Here is a 19,604-nt window from a genome sequence, read left to right as displayed (position 1 = left end):
TTTACTTGACTAGTGGTCTCTCTCTCTCCCCGAAGAATCGAACCGAATCGAATTAGAACTCTATAAATCGAGATCCGATTTTATATTGGATTTGATTTTTTTATTTTTATTAAAAGTTGACAAGTCATGTTGGAATGTTCAACTCTTTGCAAAATCTTTTGAGGTTTGCTTGTAAAAATGCTTTTTGGAAGTCAACAAAGAGTAGGTAATAGATTGTGGGTAATAAAACTACCTTTTTATGACAGTAAATTACAACTATTTAATAAAAAAAAGGTTCACATTTCAAAAGTTTTACAATATTGGTGTTGATCCTCTAATTGTTCTAAAATAATCTTTATAAACGTTACATCTTTACTAAACATCAAAACAGACCACCCAAAATGTCTAGTCACTATGGGTTATAAACAGCTACAATATCAAAACAAAACCCCGGAAAGAAAAGAAAAGAAAAAAAACTCGCAAAATGGTCAATAGCAGGACAAGGGAAATATCAGAGCTTAATAACTGCTAGACATGAGACATTGGATGGGAAGAACAATCCAATAACGACGCACATGGTATTTGTAAGCATTTCCCAAATCGCCAATGAATCAGCGCCAGCCAATATTGTGCTGAAACTCTCCTCTGTACTGCATTTGTTCAAGAAAAAAGTACGACAACCACGAGTAGCATGTGCTTCTCTCCTCGGCATGGATCATCGAGGTCACAGCCAGCCCCCAACACTGGCTAATAGTCTCTTCCTTTGAACTGCATTTCCTGTTAAACAGTGTACAGTTCAGATATTTAGTATAAACATGACATTTAGAATAAACATGTGACTGTTCAGGCTACAATAACAGACATGTATCCAGAACTGTATGTCTGCCATATCATGAACTAGTCACACAAAAATATAAAGAGAAAACACCCAAATTATTTTAATGCAGCTTTCCTAGACAATTGGTTTTTTTCCTAGAAACTTCTAAAATTTACAGGAAAAAATCAGCTTTCTTAAAAAATGTAAATGATCTTCGTATAACCTATTTCAGGTGGAGCCTCGAGGATAAACAAGACAGACAAAAACAAAAATTTAAAAGGAATTCTCTTACCGGAGGATAGGTTGGCATGTAGAGGACCTGGCGAGGCTGATTAAGTAGCATCTGCTGCCCGTACTGCAACAAATGTAAACAGTTGTTGCCGAAGTTTCATAAGAGGCAAGCAATCATTAAACAATGCAGCAAGAGTGGAGTTACCTGAGGTCCAGTTGGGTGATAATAAGTCTGAGGTGATTGCATTGGTGCCGCTTGATGATTAAACATGACGGGCTGATGACTAGCAAATGTTGGTCCCATCTGCAACAATAACATAATTAGCCACAAAACTACAACCCTGCAGACATTTTATAGGGGAGCTATATTAGAATCTGAATCTATTTAAAGAGGCCGTCCTACTAAAAGTCAAGCCGTGTGTCTATATAATACGTCCTATTAAATATGAAACTGATATGGATTTAAATTTAACTAAGATTGAAAATGAGAATCATCTGTTTAATTCTGAAACTTAATTCACCTAAAAAAATAGATTTTCTAATCCAACCAGCAATGAAGTTTTTCACCAAGCTTTTTTGAGTAGAAACCCGTTGAAGATTAATGTGAAACATCATACGCAACATATATATGAATGTGTAAAACTGGTCCACTGAAGTATTTCAATCTGTTTTCTTGATTATTTTAAAACTATAAGTTCCTGATCCCTGGTCTTAAAATTATAAAAATTGAGTGCACATAAAAATTGTATCCAGCAGTATTATGGTATATTTAACCAAGGAGAAGGAAATTGACAGGTACTAGAGAACACTTACCCCAATGCTTACGGGTGAACCATGCATGTGTGGGACATTTGGCGCATTAGTTGAGTAATACAAGGAACCATCAGACACCGGAGATGCAGGCCTAAACGATGTCTTCGTTGGGGAAAAACTCTTTGCATTTGGATTGAATTTGAATTCCTATTTATGAAAAAATGAGCAATATTAAGCAAGAATAATTCAAGAGCAAGCTGACAAAGATCAGCTTGTCAAAGAGAGGCACACAGGTTCATAAATTTTTACCTTAGCATTAGGATTAAGTGTTGATCTTTCTGAAGCCAGCGAACCCACTGATGAGCTTGGTGACAACCCAGTAAATGTTGAAGCAGGAATAGCATTTCCAAAATCTGAAGCAGACGATGTTGAGCTACCAGGCTGTGCACGCTTGAGAATAGGTTGTGTAGTTTCATGTTGTTTGGCTGATGGAGCATTCTCAGATAAATCACTAGGGAAATTCTTCCCATAAGTTGATGAAGTTGGAGCATATGCAGCAGCATTTGGGGACAGTCCCACCTTGTCAGACGATGCTCTCTTAGGCCTAGTTGATGGATGTGAATCTGGATAAACAATAAACCCACATAAATTCCTTCGGTGCAGAAGTAATACAAGGTCCTAGAAAAGAAACAAGGTTAACTAGCATAAATTTACGCACATATAATGGCAACCAAAATATCACAAAAGTTATATAAATACCTTAACTCTGCATCACATGTAGTAAAATAGCATCAAAATAACAGACAGACAAGAGTCACATAATATGAGCAATGAGAAAAAGCTAAAGATTTAACCCATTGGACATGCTACATGGCCCACAGAAATTTCAACCACCTAGCTGATCTTGTCCACTGATCTGGTCCAATGTCATATGCCAGAAATGAATAAACATATTCCAAAAGGAAATCGGAACAAAAACATGAATGATTGAGCTGATGAAAATTGTCCGAGTGAAAAGTATCTCTGATATAATTGTATATACGGAACAGGGAAAAGTACTTTACACAGAGAGAGATCAGGAAAAAGTATTTCACTCACACGCATGTTTTGATGCTTGACCCTCCTCAGCTACCTGCAATGGATTTTCCCGTTTTTGTGGATGGAAGAAGACACCTTTGTTAATTGAACCTACCTTGATAAAAGCCAAAGCTTTCTAAGCAGCAGCAAAATTTTCAATCAAATAATAACTCACATTTGGCGCCTCTAACTCATCCTTGGAGTAATCTACGAGTTTATCGCTAAATCGAAACTCTTGAAACCTGCATTAAGAAATGTCATTTAGGACAAGTATGCGAGGCTGGAATCGTATTTACTTCACTGAGATTAAAATCTCCTGATTAAAAAAAGTTGACATTTGATGCGTAAGACTACAAATATCATAATACCTGCTTCCACGATCAAATGAAAATTTTTTATTATCAGAAACTGGGAGGTATTGTTCACTACCAGTGATCGACTGAGAAGATTCTACTAATCCCTGAATAGTACATCAAATTGAAAAAAGCAAAATTAATCATCTAACTTGCAAAATGTTTAGTCACTCCTCACAATGCTGCACGGAAAATCTGGAAAACAAATCAATACTAGTCATAGAAATTTATAGAAATATTAAAAGTGGTGTAAAAATCTTGAAACAGAAAATACAAGTTTATGATTTATTATGGAGGAAAGTGGGGTAAAGAATGTTCCATTCAAACACTAAACTCACTCTTGAACATATAATAACGTAAACTTCAGGGTAATTCAACTATAATATATGAAATGTACTAGATATTATCATATAATGTTTGCTGAAAGAATGTATTTAAGGAATGACAATGAAACATAGAGAAGCTTATAAATACTGAGATTTGAAGGTAATGACTACCATTGTTGAAGAAATTGAGAGCAGTTGAGCAGCATCAATACTTCTCCCACTTGGAAAGTCGGGAAAAGACTTTCCGCCAACAAAACCAGAGACATCTCCAAAGGTTTCACTATTACGGAAATCCAAAAGGTTTTCCCTTTCATCAAATCCACTATCATCAACCGTACGAAAGACCGATGAGAATCTAGCCTCCTCGTCCATTTCATAGTCTCCATGAAGTTGTAAGCCTCTTTCCTATTAGAAATGACTGATGAGATAAAATTTTATGGTATACATAGGCTAGATAATTAGATTTAAGCTTCAGCCTTTACCTCAGCTAGATGAAGATCTTGGGTATCCTCACCCTCGATTTCTCTAGCTATTCGTAGTGCCTCCATTTCAAGTTCCCTCATTTGAGGACCTCTATCTAGTTTTGTGGTATACAGGTCCTCATCAAAAGTGCTTTTTACACCAAACAATGCTTCATTTGCTTCAAACTGATCCCAGCCCCTATAACACAGTATTGCACATTACTTGCAGCTAAGTATTAGCAGATGGTGAACTGTATTAATATTATTAGTTAAAATTATTTATTTACTCATTTCTTCGGGAGAGGGGGCGGGGAGGACTTCATTTACTCAGATACAACAGTTAAGGATAGATCATGAAGCCATTTCTGTATTAGTGATTGTAAGATCAAAAGTACAATAAGCATGCCGAGAAGATCTATACAGCAAAGCAGTGTCTAGAAAAGGAGGTCAAGACAAAAACATATGTACTTACTCAACTATCTAAGACTGCACCAGATTCAAATGATGATATTCAGTTGTTTGTTGAAAACCCTTACCACCTACATTATTCACCCGACAGTAACACACACGAATAATATTGTAATATGCATTACTAACCTATTCCATGGGCCATCAAATATGTTGTCCAGTTCCGGACACTCTCTATCATCATCATCAGGTACCCAACGCTCCAATTCTCTTCCCACCTCAACATGACGTGATTGTGAGATGGAGGAGTCTGTCATCATTTCTTGTTGCTTTACTTGCTGGATCTCATTAGCTAAGCCATCTCTTGTTACGGACACATCCTGGTTCAAAGATTTACAGTTAAAATCATGCAAATATGAAAATTTGAGTACATTATAGTACTGCAATACTGAGCTATGATGCAATACAGCCAAGAAGAAGGCCCAAAAAGAAAATTTGAGAGCAATATAGACGGTTTAGAAGACTATAGAATACACACACACACACACACACATATATAGTACATAATTATCTTTTAGATTCATAGTAGAAAAGTTTATCTTCTAGGATTTGATTTTGATTAGAAAAGATTGATTAAGTTTTATTATATAGAGAGATTACCTCTTCTAATTCAGCAGATTAGTCTTATTATTATTATTATTATTATTATTATTATTATTATTATTATTATTATTATTATTATTATTATTATTGATATTGAAACATTATGCTATTATTTTCTTGTGTGAGAATTATCTTGTACAATTATCAATCAAAACCCTAATTTAGCCCCCATCCCCCACCAAGCTAAATGATCGGTGACAGTGAGCCAAATACCTGACTTCATTTATTACTGACTCGGAGAGCAAGTTCCACAAATGAAGCAATGTAAAGTCCAACATAAACTTCGTATTAACTTATAATCACCTTTGCAACGACTTGCACAAGTTCTCTAGCTGGTATAATCAGAGTCTTTGAAGGAGGCTTATTAACGTAATCTAAAATATTCATCTGTCCATGGGAAGAACCGGTCTTCATCAAGCGAGCCATTTTTAATATGATACCTACAAAATGAATTAACTTAACCATGTTGTCCAGGCACATAGCAGCATTACTACAATAATGAATTCAACATACCAAAATCAGCATTTGTGGCATGAAATATCCCGGAAAATACAGATCCATCTATCACTTGGACTTCCACGGGATGTCCTATAAGACATGTTGCCAAATAAACTAGCCTCTCGTGTGAGGGACTATCGCTTCCTCCCACATTATCGCCCCTCAGAAAACCTAATATAACAAATATTAAACAATAATGATCACAAAACCATATATAAACTCACTAATTCTAAAATGTTGTTAACCTACTAGGAACAATCTTTCCCGTCACCAACATATTATCAACCCTAGTTCCGATTTCTTTATCGGTTATTCTACGACTAAAACCATTAGCAGATAGAGGCTGCACAAATTGTTGCCTGTTCATACTTAAGACCAACCTCGACTCCGCTGCAAAAAAGTGCTGCAAGAATGAAGCATAAAAAGATTAGAAATTTTTCAAAATGAACGCTAAACTGCATCAAGGTATATGGGCGTATATAATTAGCGAAATTTATTCATTCTGAACTCTATAAACAAATCGCTGCATATATAAAGTTACCCAACAAGGGTGTATTTAATAGACAGAAATGCTTAAGTAACAGGAGATATGTGATCCACAAATCCAGGATAAAGGATAATCCAAAATTGTGTAGCCACTGCGAAAATTGCACACATTTGTTTGATAATAAAGACGCAAACAAGTAATCATGCATATTATGAGTAACCTGCAGCTTTCACAAACTTAACAGGCTAAGCCATAGACATCTTAAACCCCATTTTATGTCAATTACTAGAAGTTCACTCAATATAGTAAACTTGTGATTTTTGTCACGCTAGCACTTCGGCACTCGGCCAGAATGAAAACATTATCTGGGGACCAAAAGAACCTCTGAAAAGATGCCTGCAAATTGTAACATACTTCCCAATGGAGTACACTTGAGCAATGGCTTACCTCTTGCTATGTTACTGGCATAGTGTTGACTAGAAACATAACTTATTACGATCCCATGTTGACTTGGGGAATTTAAAAATCCCAAGTTAGAATATAACCAAAAAAAAATTGTGGACACATGACTACAAAAAACAGAAGAGGCATCAAAAGTGACTTAGATAATCTAGAACATCTTCACATCAACATTTCTATACCCCAACTGAATAGAAGATAGAGCGCAAAGTTGCTTCACCGCGAAACATTAACTAAGTTATTTGCAAGCAAGAAATCGAACCAGCAAATTTTGAATACCAAATCAAAAGGCCTGTAAGGAACTGTTATTCAGTTGTTGCAAAAGAATTAGGGCTTACTTAGTACGCCTTGGAATAGTAATCTGAAAATTAAGGAAGAAATATAAATTCTATAGAACTTTTTACGTGAGAGTTAACAATTTAAAAAAAAAATTGGAAAAGTGAGTTAAAAAAAATGTTTATATGGTCATTAAGAAAAAAGGGATAGAATCATTTTTAAAATTATCATTTCATAAAGACATATAATAACTAACAATAATTAACAAAGAGCATCATTTATCAAACAACAAAAAAAGAACAGAACAAACATTTGGGTAACGTGGCTTATTTATATCGCCGACAGCTTAACACAGAACACGTGGATATACAATAATAATAACATTAATGTTTTAGCCTCTTTTACTACTGTAAACAGTTGAATCAAACATATTTTGTATACATATCCAAATTCGATACCTCTGGCAATGTCACACACTTTAATTTCATAAAAAACATATGTATTAGCATAAAATGAATGCTTGTGCTATTATAAGCTGAAACGGTTCGAAGCATAATCAGAATATAGAAACAAAGGAAGCAGGTGTTTAAAGGGTGATTTACCGACACTTAAAAGCTTAAGTGAGCGGAAGTATCAAAAACGTCAGCCGAATGCACGGCATTTAATTATATATCTATATTGAGGTGCTTATCCCAATAGAACCTAGACCAGTATGAGAACATTATCTCAATACAGAAAGATCAAAGATCCTTCCTTTTCCAATTAAATTGCACTTAATGACATAGCGTTAAATGTTAATCCCGAAACCTGATTAACTTTCGATTATTTACATATCCTAAAGTAGAATACTTTATACGAATCTAAGTAAAAAAAAAAAACACAGTCGTAAATGTATATGAACAAACCACAACATCAATCAAACTCCAGTTAATCTCATTAATTTCATAATTACGCAAACAGAATTTAACTACTTCAGCACTTAAAACGAATTACTTATCCACAATTAACAAACCAAACCAGCATAATTACGAAAACATGATTACGACAAAAAAAACACCAACTAATCGCCTTACAATGACAAGTGTTGCTCAATTATGTTTCACATACAATAGAGATGAGTAAACAAACAAACTAACCGAAACAATTACAAGCAACAGAGTAATTAAAGTATCGAAATTTTCGACACGGAGAAGAAATAAAAAATTACAAAAAAAATAAAAAAAAAGCAATGAAATTGAGTATAAAATCGATTGAATTGAGTGAAGAAAGGCGAGATTACCAGAGACGAAGAGAGTCGAGATTTAATCACCGAATGAATTGGGAACCCTAGCAGCACCGCCGGTGTGTTTTTAAAGGGGATGGATCTTTAATCCGGAATTTATACCCGAATAGTTGACTAGTGCCTACTATCCCATCTTTTTACACCCCTCTCAATATTTTGTTTTATTTTATATTTTTTTCGTATCACCAAAAATATATTATTTTTTTCTCGCCCCTTTAAAAATTGCTTAAAATACACTATTTTTCAATTTTAATTTGCCAAAATACCGATCGGCCGTACGTTCCACTCAAAATACATATCGAATACGTATTGTAGAGATGCATATACAGTCTTAAAAAAATTAAAGAATATGCATCATATACATGCATATTTCATTTTGAATAATAAAGAAATACGGATTTTGTGAATGCGTATCCTTTATTATTTTAAAAAACTTAATATGCATCTCTCAAATATGTATTTTGTAAGTATTTTGGGCGGACACCCGTGTAAATTGATATTTTAGCAATTTGCAATTGGGCGTTTTGTTTTTTCAATACAGAAACTCCAAACTCTGTAATTCTTTAAAAATTAACATTCTAGAAAATCTTTCTTTTTTCATTTTATTCTTCAATATTACATCAATCATTTTTATTTCAATTCTAGCGTGACAAAAACAAACTTGGCTTTGAATATTTTTTTTTCATTGCAACATTCTAGAATTAAAACTAATGTCTCTGACAGACCAGATTTATGTTGATTTTCTGTTGTCATTTCGACTGGCATGATTTGTTTATCCTGTATAACTTTAATGATTAGTTATTGAGTTTCGAGTTGATTTTTTATTCAAATACTCTTCTAAGCAATACATTTCTAGACAACTATAAAGAACAACTAAAAGAACTACAGGTCCAGAACAAAAACAAGGTATAAACTTACAGGCCAATCTCCTGTGAACAATGAGAGAAAACAGGTTAATGAATTTACTGTCTAGAGCTTGAATTGTTCTATTTAACATTACAGTCTGTGAATCAGAACAAGAGCTAAACTGAAATGATTGAATAAGTATTCCTGGGAGCATCCAATACTGCTTCTACTAGAAAATTAAGCTTACAAATCTTTCGAAAACTGATACCAAAACATTCTAAGCATGATCGATGCCAGGGTTTTACAACAGCAATATTAATATCCAAATTCTAAGCTCACAAGAAACAACAGAACAAGATGGTTGTAACGATAGCTAATATGGTACACGCTGCTGCAGTTGAAGTTCGCTACCAACGAGTTTGTGTGCATAACAGTGGAGCCACGTAAAATAAATTAGGTGACTGGCATTAGAGACGTGCAGACTGAAGTTATGTCGCTTACCATGTCTGGTTGTGTAAGAGATCGGATCACTCACCGCCTACATTCATAGGTTTAAATTTATCTTTTCTGACCATTTTAAGATGTCTGAGTAAATGATATCTCCCCCCAGTTCTTCTCCGGTAGCCCCAGCTGCAACTCTTAAAATATCCTCTATAAGGGCAAAGTTTCCCATGATATCCACATGGGCACCGCTTTGAGTCCCACGACCCTCCAGAAAAGTAGCTGGTGGAGCGTGATTATACTCCCTGATATAAGTTTTGATTCCAGAAGGATTAAATCTGGTTTTCCCACGCCAACCTTTTGCGCACATGAAACCCGCACTCAATGCGGGCACTGTCTCATCTCCATCTACTGTAAAAACACCATCTGTCAAACAGCTATCTACACGATCTGCTGAAGTATCAATTTGAAACGGGATAGTGCATTCTGCTGAATGTGTGAGCTTGTAGACATATGCTCTTTCAGTTGGGATGCCAACTCCATACATTGTATAGATTTCCATGTCCGGAGCATTTGGCAACCTGAAAGATTAAAAACAATTATTGTGTAATTTTGTAGACCTTGCATTGCTGTGAGGTATTTTAATGTCAGTACAGTCAATTTGAACCAACTGAGAAACAAAAATATAACTGGCCTACATTCACCCAAGGATGGTTTAAATATAAATTGACATGTACACACATATACTGAGAAGTAGTTAAAGAATAATCAGAGAGACAAAAATGCCATTTGATATTAGTAGATGACAACTAGTGCACGAAGGACAATAGACCTTACTTTGTTTCCAATGGGTTGGACCAGTACTTGTAATGATCATATTTTGGATCATTCAAATTCTCAGCTATCCCGTATGAAAAGTGAGCACTGCCGCGTGCCATCATCTTTGGAGCAACAAACTCGAGCAGTTCCACAACTTCATCAGCTGTATAAACTTTGTATTCTACAGCAGCATCAATACCACCATAACCCATTTCATGATATTCTGTCCACACTTCCTGACAACTACTATTTGCAACAGTTCTACCCTTGATGGCATCCTACACAAAACAGATAGTGAGGCTTTGTTGGACAACAATGAACATATAAGTGCTATAATACCAGATCAAGCTGATAAATTAACTGCCACATAGCTGCAGTTCAGCTCTCAACAAGTAAAAGAAACTTGGTTAAGGCGCACCACATTTTTACTGAAACTAGCTCACAGCTAATTAGTTGGTCACTAGTTTAACACTACGGCTTTCATCAAGGCTCAAAAGCAGAAAGTTCCTTCATGTGGCAGCCCTTCCATCCTGCATTTCTGCTCCCCCAATTAAATGTTAATCATTTTTAACAGCGATTTTTGACATTACTTCTGCTTCTAACATTTCAACTCATAACACGCCTAAAAACAGAACTGTAATATAATTTTGAGGGTTCAGAAAATTTGTGCACTTGTAAAGATGATGATGTAACAGAACCTAAATGAACGACTATTCTAGTAACTAATAATTCGTTTTTGATTATAGTCCTTGTCTCGGCATAATCAGGCAAGTAGGCTACATGAAGCCTGATCAACATTTCCTCCATCCAGATCCAACACATCTGATGGAGAAGGCATAAAATGATAAACATATCTACTAGTTCCAATAGAAAAAAAAATTCAAAAAAATGACAAATGGGGTCTATTCCAAAAACAATTAACTAAGAATTGAGTAGCCATACGGCTTATGTTTTGGAAACACAAACATATATGTGGGACTGTTTGGCTTGTCCAATAATACTTCTTGTAGCACCAACATAAATTTATATAAGTTACATCTTGAAAACTTTTATTTATGTGCTAGATGAGTCTAACATACAATCCGAGATACTTTAAGAAAAGTTATCCCTAATAAACATCGCCAACCAGTAGATATCTAAGGTTAATCAAAAACCTTACCCGAAAGTCGATTCTCTTAAGCTCCAAAGCAGCAGCGTCTGCAGCTTCTTGCCCAAATGATATTATCCTACCATAGTTAGAATTCTTTTCATGAGAAGCAGGATTTTTAGTATCATTGTGGTTCTGATTTCTTCTATTTTGACAATAATCTTCCTCCGGAGACCAGTCAAGACCACCCCATATTGTGTCCCCGCCTTTTGGTAACATTGACATGGTAGAATCCCAAGTGCGGGTCATCTTCATCACATGTTGCAACATCATTTGAAAACGAAATAAATCCTTATCCAGGACGCCTGGAGCAACAGCTCTGCAGTTAAATTGAATATCACAGGCATCAGTTGACAGACCATTGTATAAACCAAGGATGACAGAACCCAGAGGGCTATCTACGAAATGTGCCAAAACACATGTCTTCCTCAATTTTAAAACGACTAAAACTTTAAAGATTAAAGAAGAAAACGGTTAATTCATACTTTTCAGAGGCCTCTTGCTCTAGACTCTAGAGGTATTCCCCTCATTACTTTTTGGTTTTAAGAGAGGTTGAGGACTTGAGCCTTAAGGCAAAGTGGGTGTGTGCGTGCAATTAACAAAGCAAAAGATAATTTTGACATCTACTCTTTTTCTGTCTTTGAATTAATTTTGAGCTTAAGAATGCTTCTTATGTAAATATTATGTAGAGGTATCCAGAGTCTACTATATTTACTTATTAAAATAGTAAAGGAAGGCAAAAAAAACCTGAGGACGGCAATATCCCTAACTTCAGCAGACAAAAGCCCAGGGACAGATTTCGGAACACCTAAAAATGGACCACCAATATTCACTACAGTCTTTATATGTTTAGCGCACCAATCTGGTCCACCACCACCACCCATTGGAGCCGGTGCCTCTACCCATTTCATGAAATGCAAGAAGTACAAAACACCCATTGAGTGAGGGATAATAACTGCTTTCTTGCCTCCGCTTGTAGCAACCATCAGTTCTATATTACTTTTAATCCTGCTAAGAGTCTGGTCCCTCACCTGCAAATAAGTTCATCGTCAATAGAAGCTCATATCCAGGGTTTTTAACAAATAAATTTAATACCTCCGTATTTTGAAAAGAAAGTCTCCAATCATATGAAGCCATGTACATATTCTTCTCCTCATACCCAATTCGGGCCAAATTAGCAATCAAAACAGCCCAAACAAAATAACCAGCAGCAAAGTAGTCTGCAGCCACTAGTCCAGTAACAGGCCTGACCCTCACACCAGGAGGATCCATCCCAGTTTCATTGTCCAACGACATATGCTCCGCCCAGCATAAAGGCCTGCAAGCAAAAACATAAGGAATAACATCAACCTAATCACTCACAATACGAGCAAACTATTTCGATCTGTGATCACTCTTAAGTCTACACCCAGGGTATAATAAGCAGAACAAAAAAATCGATCATGAGTATCCGTATTCCCATTACAAATAGAGAAACATAAAAAATAAGTTAAAAGCACCAATATTAAACAGGAGATTTACACAAATCCTCCACAAAATTGCCCACAAGCAAGCTCTTCTACTCTGGGATCACTCTTAAGTCCACTCCCAGGGGAAAAACAAATAGACCAACAAAGTCTACTTTGAGTAGCAATTCTACCCCAATTATAAGTTGCGAAACATAAAAAAATTAACTTAAAAGTACCAATATTTATTAGGAATTTACACAACTCACCCACAAAATCCCTAAAATTGCCAGTCCCGCTCGATTATAATGACAAAGGCCTAAAACTGTAAACTTTTGTAGACTTCTCCAGAAGTACTACACCAATTCTAAGTAGAGAAACATAAAAAAAAGAACTTAAAAGTAGCAATCTTCAACAAAAAAAAAACACTAGATCCACAAACTCACTAAAATCCCTAAAACTGCCAATCCATTGGACTTCGATTATAACACAAATGCAACAACGAATGCCTAAAAATAATACCTTTTGTAGGCTTCACCGAAAGTCCGAAAGTACTACACCAATTCAAAATAGAAAACCATAAAAAAAGAACTTAAAAGTACCCATCTTTAACAGATAAATTCAAACACTTCATCCACAAACTCACCGAGTATTATACTAAATCTAATTAGAGAAACATTAAAGAAAAAAACTTAAAAGTACCAGTCTTTAACACCAAATTCAAACACTTAATCCACAAACTCACTAAAACCCCTAAAACTGCCTATCCATTAGACTACGGTAACACTACAATTACCACAACAAAGGCCTAGAAATAATAGGCTTTGTAGACTTCACCAGATGTACTACAATAATCCCAATTAGAAAAACATAAAAAAGAACTTAAAAGTAGCGATCTTTAACAGAAAATCCAAACAATTCATCCAAAAACTCACTAAAATCCCTAAAACTGCCAATCCATTAAACTACAATAACAACACAATTACAACAACAAAGACCTAAAAATAATACCTTTTGTAGACTTCACCGAAAGTACCACCCCAGAGACGCTTCCTAAACAATCCCTCAGTACAATTATGACCTTCCCATAGCTCGAGACCACCCGTAACAATACCAGGCACAAAAACAACAGGATGCTTAGCAAACAACCCTTCTTTCGAAACTTTCACACCAGGAGGATCAGGCCAGGGTCCCGTAATAGCCTCCGTGACGAATTGAGGAAACGAGGCTGGCATAGCATTGAAAGAGAACAACAAAAGCCACCAACTTACACATATGCATCCTATAAACCAGCAACAATTGTCTAAACAAGTCCATCTTTTGTTCTTTTGTATTGGTTTTTTGTTTTTCTTGTTATCATCGTCTGTTATTTTCACATCTGATGTTCCTTGATTCTCGCTTCCCGGTGCCTTTTTTCTTCTAATCAATGCCATCTCTCTCTATCTCTCTCCCTCCCTCTCTCTCTCCCACTTCTCTCTCCTCTCTCTCTATCTCTCCCACTTCTCTCTCAATCTCTCTCCTCTCTCTCTCTCAATCTCTCTCCTCTCTCTGTCTCTCCCACTTCTCTCTCAATCTCTCTCCTCCCTCCCACTTCTCTCTCGTCTCTCTCTATCTCCCTGTGTTGGGGGGAGAAAACGATGATGAGGTTGGATTGAGATGGAGGCGATGCAGCTGCGTTTAGAACGTGAGTACGTGAGATGTGGGGCCGGCGAGGTGTGAGGTGGCGTAGTATTACCGGTTAGCTTTTACAGTAAAGACGATATATGTCTCCCCGCCGATTTGGCACCATTCAATTTCGTGAATCGGGTTTGCGCCTCCTAGAACTCTCTAGATATTTAATGTGTAACTGATTTTTGAATACTCTCATCTTTGTTTATACTATTTTTCTTCTATATTTAAGATTTAAGATTAGTATTTTGGTAATAGCAAAGCTTTCGATGGCAATTAACTGAATTTTTGTAGTGAAAACCTAGGACCCGGGGTAAAGATAGACCGGCATGTTTGACCAAAAGTTTGTGACGAATTGCTATGATTTTTTGAATTTTACTCTCGTTGTGAGGATTACATTCACATTTTTAAGAACGTCTATCAAAGAAAACAATTCCGATATTTTCATTCTCAAAAATTCAAGGCTTATTCCCTTGACATCACTGACAAATTCACTCATTTCGCAAATACAAAAATATTGTGATACGTCCTTGTTTACATATTGCACTTACTTTTGAAATAATTTTTACGGGCTTGCTTTTAACTACATGGTGGGGGTCAGCGATAAGGGAGGACAGGTCATTTAACGAAAATATATAATGTATGTGTAAAAAAGATACGATGAAGCCAAAGCAATACTAAGCGAGAAAAGCCATTTTTATCTTTTTAATCAAACCTAAATATCCTTATTAAAAGCGACCTAACTAACGAGCAAACTTTCTAAAGTACTAATACGGCATTAGTAAATTCACGGAACCGATGTCCCCCACGCCTCTTACCTTACGATCTACCTCAACGTTTTCCTCATGAGCAACAATTAATGAGATGAAAATGTCTAAAACCAGTCACAGCGAGCAAATTTTAAACCAATAAGTTGAAAGTTAGTAATTACGTGTTTTTAAAAATTTATTTGATTTTTTTTGTTTTTAATTAATTTTGATTTTATAAATATAGGGGTTTTCAATATTTTTCTAATTGAAACTTCATGAATAAGATAATTTTATTTATTAATTAATTATTTAATGTATTTAAGTAAAAAAATCTATCTTCTAAGTAAATTTATGCAAACACTTATATAATTTATAATTATATATCAACTTATCACTTATTTACCAGTTATTCATTTTAAGTAATAAATCACATATTTAAGATTTCCCAACATGCACCCGGTATATCTTATTTAAAACAATTTTATATGAAGATCATACCATATTCTAAAAGAGTAATGAAGTTGTTTTGGTGAAAAATCAATTCAAATCTTTATAAACACATATTTATAAAAGAGTAATTTTTATAAACACGATGCATATAGTGAGCCCGTCCCTGTTTTTAATTTTCCACAGCTTGTCGGCATTTGGAAAAATCAATTCAAATCTTAGATACTTGTGCTACGCAGCATGGCTTGAATTATTTTAAAAAGCACGACTGAAATGGCGACAGCTTGGAAAGTACAGAACGTTGTTTTTTTTACTAATATTAATTTATAAAATTTTCTATTGGATTGTTGAAAGTTTCGTCAGCTTTTGCTTAATTTACTTTAATGCCCACGTATTACGGTGTATGTCAGAGCGGTACGGGCATGCCAATGCCAAGATGGACATGTCATTACGTCAATTAGTCGGACATGTTTTTTCATGATTCGGCATGCCTTTTTACTAATTTTTTTATTTTTTAATAATTATTTTAATATTAGAAATATTTTAGTTTAAAAAAATAGAAATATTCTGAAATAAAAATATAATTTTAAAATATTTACATATATTTTAGTATCTAAAAAGTTACTAATGTAAATGAATTATAAAATGGTATTTGATTGTTACTGTCCACAGACTTTACTTTTATATTAAAGTTCACTGTATATTAATACAATAATTATTTATTAAATTTTATTATATTTAATTTGTAAATGACATGCCATTTGGGCATGTTTTTTAACAAAAAACGAATCTGTTAACGGTTACCTCAAACTTTAAAATTTAAATGTGTCTATACTTTAACGAAGGTCCTGCAAACTTACTTTGTTATTCCGCCAAGTAGTGCTTTAAAAATTTACAATAACTTTACTAAGATGATTTAATTTACTAATAAAAAAGTTATATGGTATCTAAAAATATATTGAAACGATTTATTAGATTTAACATATACATTTATTCGTTTCATCCCAATCAGTTTGAAGTATCGACTATAGATGTAATTTCATATAAATTTTTATCACTAAATCAAACTCTTCAAAATTGCATAATAAACTTCGAAAACTATTTCTTTTTCTTATTCTTATGTCTAGAGCAAAAGTTGAATAAAGCATGGAGTCATGACTAAATCTTACCCTACATAATATTTTTTTTATTATTATTATCGCAAGAAACACGCAGCCGCTACCATTCGTGTAAACCTCGCGAATTTACGTAATAGCATGTAAATAACATGAACTAATCTAAACCGCAATTAAACGATAAACTTTGACTCATGAGACATAATTATAAATTCTTGTTAAACTTTTGAATTTATAACATGATTCCCGAATATTTCTTTTTATTTTTTAGAATTGTGGCTAATGATCAGTTTTCTATAAAAAAAATTATTCAAATTGTAATTGTTAGGCACCTCTTTAAAAAATTTTAAAAATAAATCTCCGTAAAATATTGCAAATTTCATTCTCTCAATCACCAAAATTTTATGATTGATAGAGTATGACCATAGTTTTGCAATTTAGTAGCAGAGATTTCTGCAAACGAGGTCCAGTGGCCCATTTGAGTTGGCTATCGGCCCAAATCCAACTGGATTACCCGGATTTTGTGAGAGGGCCTAAAGAAGTGAGTATGTTATGTTTATTGGAAATGAAGTTTTCCATACTATCAAAATACAAAGAAGACTGAAGTTGAATAATCCAAGTGATACTAGTTATCATCGAATTAAAACTTATCATTACATGCCCAATACTATAATGTCTAACTCGTAATTTTTTACTTATAAAGTATTATTTTTTTGAGTAAATAAACCTGGACTAATTTAACTCGAAAAATTAGAAGCGAGTCGAGACACAAGTTGCGCTTTCACCCCTTTCTGAATACAAAAGCTTAACCTATGAAAAAGAAAAACACCACTTTCAGCATTAATAGAGAGAATAATGGAAAAAGTCTTGAGACGCGAGAGAACATCCAACGCTTCCGTGTCTAGTTCCCCAAAAGTAGAGAAGGCAAATGGGATAAAGGAATAATCATGATCAGCGCAAAGCCTAAAATACTACTTTTTTTTTCTTTTCCACCGCATTTAGCAACGCCACTCCCAGGAGCCCATGAACTCACTCCCCCACCAGCAAAAGGAGAAATATCAGTTACATCCAGACATGCATCTTTACCTTGGGACCAATTGAACATCCTCTGCCCCAACCTATCAATAGGGATGGTAAACAATAAATCCTGAGCATGAGGAGCGCGAATGCAACTCATAATAGAGATCTGACGGGGACTCGGCACATAATGAGAAGCAAGACTGGTCTCAATGACATCAAAATGGCTTTTTGCAAAAAACTTTATCAATTTGGGGGCAGGAGAGCTAGTGGTGCCAGAGAGATCCTTCGCACCACAAAGGGTCGAGAAATTATCAAGAGCACACTGAAAAGAAGAATCACACGATGTGATGCCTGAACTCGACAGAATCTGAGTCTGCAATGCACTAGTCTAAAGGCGATAAACGAGAAAGACATAATGGAGTGGAAAGGACATGGCCCACGAATAATTTTCGTTAAATTTTCGATGTTTACAACCTTCAAAAAATCTTATAGAGTTCAATATTTTTTTTAATCGTGGGGTACCCGCAACTGCTATTCTTCGGATGCGTATTGGGTCCCATGAACTCATGCAATATTCCGCAAATCACGTAAAACAAGATAAATCGCATTTGAACGATATGTTCTGGTTCATGAGGCATACTCATAAATTCTCCCGTGAGATTCGAATTTGTGATCAAGTGAATACTTATCTTCTTTTTTAACCTAACTAGGCCTTAAAATTCAATATTTTGATTATCCTAGAAAAATATTTCATCTCTCGCCACTCACATTTTATTCACGATTCTTACGGTAACAATTTTGTACCATTTTAATATAAGACCTCAACTGAATATATATATAGAGAGAGTCAAATTTTACGGAAACCATGTTTTTATTGGAGACCACGGAGACCATTTATATTCTGCAAGTAAAATATTGCATAAAAACATTGCAAAATGTATTATTTTATGAATTATGTTCTACAAAAATTATTATTTTATTCAAAATCTTGAATATCATATACGTACTCCATGTAGAACATTACGAAATATTTTATTCTACGAAACATTTTTAGTTTGCTGAACATTTATTCAAATTGCAGAACATACAAATTATACTTATTAAACTTAAATGATCTTCAACAATTTTAATGAATTAATGATATTCGTAAAACATACTTCACAAAATAAAATATTTCATAGTGTTTTGATTACAGAACATACGTGGTCTCTATGTTCTCCAAAAAAACGTAGTCTATATAGAGTTTGGCTCTATATTCTCTCTCTCTCTCTCTATATATATATACGGGTGTCAATCCATAGAGGGCTTCCTTAGATAGAGATACGTACAAAACCATTATTTAAAAAATGTAAATACATAATTTATTTCATTTTTCATCATATATAGTTACAAATATTAATTACCAAATTAAAAACGAAGTTGCCCATTTTTTTTATTTAAAAAAATCATTGAAATTTGATGAAATAATTTAGAATGGTTCTATAATAGAATTACAATAAAATCACATTTATCCAAAATTATTCCACACTAGAATCAAATTTAGAATCACTTATTTTTTTCAAATTTCAATTATTAAACATTTTATTATATTTAAATATAATTATTATTTTACATTAACAACAAATTTGATGAAAATTTATAATACAATCAAGGATTCTCTACCGTTATCTATAGAAAAAGGTTTGCCTTTCTTAAAAAAGTCATATATATAATATTAAAAATGCTAGAGACCCCAAATTGTGACCCTAATTTTTTTTCCAAATATGACGTGTCACATGAATAGTTGTTAATCTTCCTAATAATAAAATGGTACCCCGTGTGCATTAATATACGCCCA

General features: G+C 34.4%; 2 protein-coding genes across 2 annotated transcripts; both read right to left on the bottom strand.

Annotated features, from left to right (window-relative positions):
• Window positions 1-505: 505 nt before the first annotated feature.
• Window positions 506-8,204, bottom strand: LOC141717551 (polyadenylate-binding protein-interacting protein 4-like). The gene is made up of 15 exons (XM_074519674.1): window positions 8,068-8,204; window positions 5,816-5,969; window positions 5,582-5,737; window positions 5,372-5,508; window positions 4,595-4,785; window positions 4,019-4,196; window positions 3,708-3,941; window positions 3,226-3,317; window positions 3,033-3,099; window positions 2,879-2,912; window positions 2,090-2,403; window positions 1,841-1,987; window positions 1,233-1,331; window positions 1,089-1,151; window positions 506-756 (listed from the first exon to the last, which is right to left on the bottom strand). Exons 2-15 carry the CDS (start codon window positions 5,931-5,933, stop codon window positions 727-729), a joined length of 1,860 nt encoding a protein of 619 aa, XP_074375775.1. The 5' UTR covers window positions 5,934-5,969; window positions 8,068-8,204; the 3' UTR covers window positions 506-726.
• An 805-nt stretch (window positions 8,205-9,009) lies between these two features.
• On the bottom strand, window positions 9,010-14,652 carry LOC141717550 (phospholipid:diacylglycerol acyltransferase 1-like). The gene is made up of 6 exons (XM_074519673.1): window positions 13,780-14,652; window positions 12,419-12,641; window positions 12,071-12,354; window positions 11,336-11,642; window positions 10,195-10,454; window positions 9,010-9,938 (listed from the first exon to the last, which is right to left on the bottom strand). Exons 1-6 carry the CDS (start codon window positions 14,199-14,201, stop codon window positions 9,461-9,463), a joined length of 1,974 nt encoding a protein of 657 aa, XP_074375774.1. The 5' UTR covers window positions 14,202-14,652; the 3' UTR covers window positions 9,010-9,460.
• Between the last annotated feature and the right edge of the window lie 4,952 nt (window positions 14,653-19,604).

Source organism: Apium graveolens, chromosome 4, assembly GCF_009905375.1.
Source record: "Apium graveolens cultivar Ventura chromosome 4, ASM990537v1, whole genome shotgun sequence".
Classification (NCBI taxonomy): domain Eukaryota; kingdom Viridiplantae; phylum Streptophyta; class Magnoliopsida; order Apiales; family Apiaceae; genus Apium; species Apium graveolens.
This window is presented reverse-complemented; position numbering and strand designations above follow the sequence as displayed.